The sequence below is a fragment of the Lepus europaeus genome, chromosome 18, assembly GCF_033115175.1.
Source record: "Lepus europaeus isolate LE1 chromosome 18, mLepTim1.pri, whole genome shotgun sequence".
Classification (NCBI taxonomy): Eukaryota; Metazoa; Chordata; class Mammalia; order Lagomorpha; family Leporidae; genus Lepus; species Lepus europaeus.
The window spans coordinates 13,735,515-13,741,514 of record NC_084844.1 but is presented as its reverse complement, the minus strand read 5'-3'; the positions used below and the strand labels follow the sequence as shown (position 1 = coordinate 13,741,514).

Below are 6,000 nucleotides of genomic sequence, written 5' to 3'. Positions count from 1 at the left end.
GGTCTTGCCTCCTTTCCACCTTGATTCTAATCCTGCATTATTAGTACTTGCAGAGAAAAAAGCTAGACATAGGGGCGTCCGTTCTCACTCCTCTGTACTCTACCAATAGGAGCCAGCAATTCTGCTCATCCTTGTCTCTCACTTGGCTGTGTTTACTGTTTCTGCAACATTCCCAATATTTGGATTTCAAGGCAGGAACAAGAGAATGACAGTCTTTTCTAAGGTCTGATGGTAGGCAGTCCGTTCCAAGGAAGTGTAAAGTTTAAGACCAAGACCAGGGGGAATGGGAGACAACTCTTTTCCAAGGTTTACACACCAGACATTCTGACGGCATCAAAGCCCATTTAGCCTACCCTACTGCTGAACTTCTTGTATGGGCAAATACTCAATGCCTTCTATTCAATTAATTGCAGATACAGAGAATTTGAATGGCTGATGGAAGTTGACAAGTCCATGTTTGTGGGTACCTCAGTAGAGAGAAAAAGATGGTTGCCTCACCTGGGTCTCTTGGACCCTAAACTAAATCATTCCAAAAAACATCATCCATGCAATTCTAAAAGGTTTCTGAGGCCCCAAGGGCACAAAGGGGAAAGTTATTAAAAGACATCAACAAGTGGAATCATTATTAAATTCTGTGCAAGGTATAAATATGTTATCATTAATTGCACTTGGAGCCGCTATAGGTTGATAATTAAAATTTCCAAAAATTTAAAGGGTTAGTTAGGCCCCAAATCCTGAGTCAGACTAATCAAAATAGGAATTTCAATAACTATTGGCATTCAAGTATTGGTTACCAGTAGTTCAAAATTTAACAGTTAGGTATTTGACGCCTGAGAGTATTTTTGAGACTTTCAGGTTGGATGAGAAGAAATTAACTTCCACTATTTTACCACACCTTGTAACAAAGTGGTACCAAGTTTTTACTTATTCACCCTCCAAGTCCATGCCAATCCCATCAAATGCCCAAGAACAAGGCTTTCTCCCTGGCTTATAGCTGTGGCTACAGAAAAATTTCTTCTATCCTTTGCAAGTCTTGTGTCTTCCCTCCACTGCGATACTGTGTGGTATATTTAGAGAATCGTATGATCTGGAATTACTTAACCACATGCACACTTGGAGATCAAAGGAACATGTTTGAGTGACAAACCAGTCTTTTCCCATATCAGAAGATTCCTGGAAAAAAAAAAAACACCCAAAAATGAAAATATAAAACCCCATGAGATATTCACATGAAGTTAATCTGATTTGGGTCGACATGGCTTCTCTGGAGAATATGTGCCAGGTAGATTCAGCGTGGCTTTTTTCTCTGGGTCTGGAAGCGTGAGAGTTTCTGGGGCAGACTTTTTCCGGGGCCGATCTTTGGGAACGGATAGAAATTCGGGTGCGTCGGTGGAGAGAGGGGTGGATGGCGCACTGGAAGGGGCACTGCGGACTGAGGAAGGCAGCAGGGGAATGCTCGAGATAGAAATGGCCGGTGGGAAAACGCCGATTTTCTTGTTGGTAGCTTCCTGAGTGGCTCGTTCGAATTCTCGGACTTCATCCATTGTCATGTCTTCAAAGAGAAACACAGACAGGAAAATGAGCTGCAGATGGCCTCATCACTATACCTGTTTTTAAAGGAATTAAGCCTATCACGAAGGGGCCTTTCCGGATCAACCACCCTAATGATCACTGAAATGCTACCCCCCAGTTTTTCCTTGTTACTGAGGCGTACCCAGGAAAACCATATTCTTTCACAAGTGTCCACCCAAGATTTTCCAAAGCACTCTGCAGTGAGTATTTTAAGTAATAAGGACTTAACAGGAGGGGACAGCACTGGCCCAGAGTGTGTGTGAGTGTGATTCTGGGTCTGGTGTGGGGTATATGGAGCTATTAGCAGACCTGCTCATCTCTTCCCATCAAGAGAAGGTAACTAACCCAATCACCACCCTGAAATGGTATATGGCAGGGGGTACTTCAAAAAAGTTCATGGAAAACGGAATTTAAAAATAAGCTCATTTGGGTGCAAAAATTGTTCTTTTAAAATTTTATTTATTTAATTTGATAGGCAGAAAGAAAGACAGGTTTCTCATCTGCAAACACCTGCAGCTGCCAGGGCTTGGGCCAAGCTGAACCTGGGAGCCAGGAACTCGATCTAGGTCTCCCATGTGGTGGCAGGGGTCCAGTTACTGCAGCCAAAAGCTGCCTTCCAGCACTGCACATTAGCAGGAGTCAGGGGCAGAGCTGGGACTCGGACCCCAGGCACTCTGATATGGGATGTGGCTGTCCCAAAGCAGTGTCTTAATCACTATGCCAAATTCTGCCCCCCTACCCCAAGTGTGAAATCCATGTATACAAGAGGTCTCCAAAAAGTTCACAAAAAATGTATATTATAAAAAAACTAAACATGGTTTTAAAATTTTTTTTGTATCAAAATAAACTTACCTTTTAATCCCATTTTCCATGAAGTTTTTGAGGCCACCCGGGTGTTACTGTCAACTTTACATCATGAATGAACAAATGTGCCTTCTACAGGGTAAGCAGCTGAATCTTCAGACTGTCTCAACACGCTTTTTACTCAAGGAATAAGTATTACGTTGTGTAGGGGCACTGATTTCCTGTAGTGGTTACTAATTTCCTGACTGTGTATATCCAGGTTGAGATAGCTTAGTACAGTGTTTAATTCAGCTATCAAACCAAGGAAAGGGACTGGCACTATGGCACAGAGGGTAAAGCCACAGCCTGCAGTGCCAGCATCCCATATGGGTGCTGGTTTGAGACGCAGCTGCTCCACTTCCAATCCCGCTCTCTGCTATGGCCTGGGAATGCGGTAGAAGATGGCCCACGTCCTTGGGCCCCCGCACCCATGTGGGAGAACTGGAAGGAAGCTCCTGGCTCCTGATTTCGGGTTGGCCCAGCTCTGGCTGTTGCGGCCATCTGTGGAGTGAACCAGCGGATGGAAGACCTCTCTCTCTGCCTCTTCATCTCTGTAACTCTGCCTTTCAAATAAATAAATAAATCTTAAAAAAAAATAGTAAGAGAATAACAAACCCCACTAATTATCTCAAAGCCAAGAAAAGAAAACCATTTCTCAAAGAAACTTAAAAGAGAAAGAACAGAGAATGGCAAGAGAGAGTCAGTCAATGAGATGCTTTTGTTCACGAGATAAAAAACATTACAGGAAATTCAACAAATAAGTCAGCAATGCCCCCTTTCACAGGCATTGCCAGAAAACGTGGATTTTCCAGATAACTGAAATATCCGTGTTAAATAAGAAAGCGAAAATATTTTTAAGTGTGAATCTTCCCCCAGGGTATTTAATGTGTATACTTACTGCACTTGAGATGTACTAGAGGGGAAATATTATCACTATGCAACAATACAGTGGCCACTTCTTTCCCAGGTCCATTTGCTCTTTATTCTTTGGTATCTCTTCTCTCATTCTCAAAGACTCATTCATATTTTCATTATTAATTACAGTCAGTCTGGTTATTTCTGGTATACTTTGCCATTTTTATTTGCTGGCAATAGGGGAAACAAGTAGCTAGGCTTAATGGAGTAAGTCCTGGAGGCTCATTCTTGAGCAAGATACAGATCTGCTGCCTGAGGATTTTCTACATCTATTTTCACCGCCCAGAGGCCACCTCTTCATACTCTCTTGTCCTCTACCACAGGCTAAGTAGTCGAAACTTCATGAGATGCCACTGCCTGGATAAACTAGCATGAAACAATACGGCCACTCTGGAAATATCAAGTTTGGGGTGAGTATTAATAACACAGTATTCATCATTAGGTCCTCATAAAATGTCTGAGTAGACCAGAAATAGATTTCTCATAAAATAAAATCCTTCAGAGGATTTCCTGGAAATAATTATTAAAACTTTACACAAGGGGACAGTTTTTAGGAAGAAATGAAAAACAACTATTATATTGACCTAATATAAAATTCTGAATATATCAACAAAAATTATATTTAACAATTTATCAAGTTTTAAAAATACTAAGATTATTCGGCCTGGCGTGGCTCAGCGGCTTAAGACACTGCCTGTGACTCCAGCATCCCAAATCAGAGCGTCAGTTTGAGTCCCAACTGCTCTGCTTCCAATCCAGCTCCCTGCTAACATGCCTGGAAGGCACTGGAAGATGGTTTAAGTGCTTGGGTCTCTGCCACCTACCTGGGAGACCAGGTTGGTGTTCCTGGCTCCTGGGTGCAGCCTGGTCCAGTCATTTGGGGTTGGAAGCTTGCTTACACACTCTCTTCCTCTCTCTCTGCCTCCTTCCCTCCCTTGCTTTCTCTGTTACTCTGCCTTTCAAATAAATAAATTTTAGAAAAAAAATTTAAAATACTAAGATTCTTAAGCTAAGTGAGTTTTTTAAAAAAGAATTTACTTCAAAATAAACTTGAGACTCACGGGGCCAGCATTGTGGCATAGAAGGTAAAGCCGCTGTCTGCAGTGCCAGCATCCCATATGGGCGCCTGTTCAAGACCCTGACTCTCTACTTCCGATCCAGCTCTCTGCTATAGCTTGGGAAAGTAGTAGGAGATGGCCCAAGTGCTTAGGCTTCTACACCCATGTGGGAGACCTGGAAGAAGCTCCTGGCTCCTGGCTTTGGATCAGCCCAGCCCGGCTATTGCGGCCATTTGTGGAGTGAACCAGTGGATGGAGAACCTCTCTCTCTCTCTCTGCCTCTGCCTCTCTGTTACTCTGCCTGTCAAAATAAATAAGCAAATCTTAAAAAAAGTCTAGACTCAGAAGAATTTTAGTGAATTGGGATATGGTGTGTTCTTGCTATCGTAAATGGATATTGTCTTTGAAAAATCAGACTTTGTAAATGAGTGGCTGAATACTTTGTGCTACTCCACACATCCAGCAGGGGGCAGAAACCATCCAGTGCACAGTTTGATTTTCTGCACGGAGAGTCTTATCCAAGTTTCCTTCCCTGAAGGCTTTGAAAAGACTCAATTGAAAATGTGGTTGATATTTCCTTCTTGCTGTGTTTGTGGACCTTACTTGTGCATCAATCCAATCTAATTCGTCTCTGCTCTGGCTGATGACTTATTCTCATGCAGTTTTTATTTATGGTGGACGGCAGCCTCATGCTTTTAACCAGTTTTCATTATGTTAGAGGAGAAAGACTAGGGAAAAAGAAATGACCCACAATATCAGGAAATTCCAAGGAATAAGGGAGACGTACACATTCAAACAACCACTGTGCCTAACTTCTCAGGCAGCTGGCATCTTGTGTGCTGAGTCATGGGAAAAGCCGTCAGTTACAGCCAGAGAAAACACAGGTTTTCCCATGGGGAGGACCATCTGAGGTTGTCACTTTCTACATAGTAGACTGACTTTCTAATAGTAATAATCACAGTTAAGACCAAAAGGAGACCAAGCAGAGCCTTAGGCTATAAGCCTTCAGAACCTTCTAGAATGAGAAAGTACTGAGCTACCTATCCTATAGAGAAGAAGCATTTCTGTGGTCTCCTTTGCCTGGCCATATTTACAATAAACAGCTTTCCCAGCGATGGAGGGAAACTGGTGTCTGACACTCCTAAAAGAGTGAAGGAAATTCAATTACAGTTTCCTAAAAGAGAGTGTCTAACTTTGGTACAAGGAGAGAGGAGGCGAGAGGTTTTGTCGGCATTGGTCTGAGTGCACAGAGAGGAAACACTTCAGGTAAATCTTGCCCAAAGAGTTTTCTGCAAATCCAGTCACTGCATGCTAAATGGGAAGCAAGAGTTAGGGGCCTAGTGACCTCAAGGGCAGTCACGTGCGGCCAGCGGCAGCCCACGAGCCTCACAGGGAACATTCCAAAGACATGCTCTCAATACTTAACTGCGACTCTCCGAAGCACAACCAGAAGGCCTCACAACTGTAAAGCATCCATTCACAGCCACAGCACCTCTCAATTTTCTATAACCACATTTGTGATCTTTAAAAAGCCTAACTTGTATTATTCTGGAGCCTAGGCTAACAGATGGGCAGGTTCAAGGTGGAACCTAAAGAAATCACAGCTCTAGCT

General features: G+C 42.9%; 1 protein-coding gene across 1 annotated transcript in view; it reads right to left on the bottom strand.

Moving 5' to 3' along the window:
- Positions 1-1,461: 1,461 nt before the first annotated feature.
- PITPNC1 (phosphatidylinositol transfer protein cytoplasmic 1) overlaps positions 1,462-6,000 on the bottom strand; it is a 268,978-nt gene continuing 264,439 nt past the window's right edge. Inside the window, exon 10 of the mRNA XM_062175555.1 lies at positions 1,462-1,552. Within this exon, the coding sequence (XP_062031539.1) occupies positions 1,547-1,552 (6 nt within the window). The 3' untranslated portion in view covers positions 1,462-1,546. The remainder of the gene's footprint in view (positions 1,553-6,000) is intronic.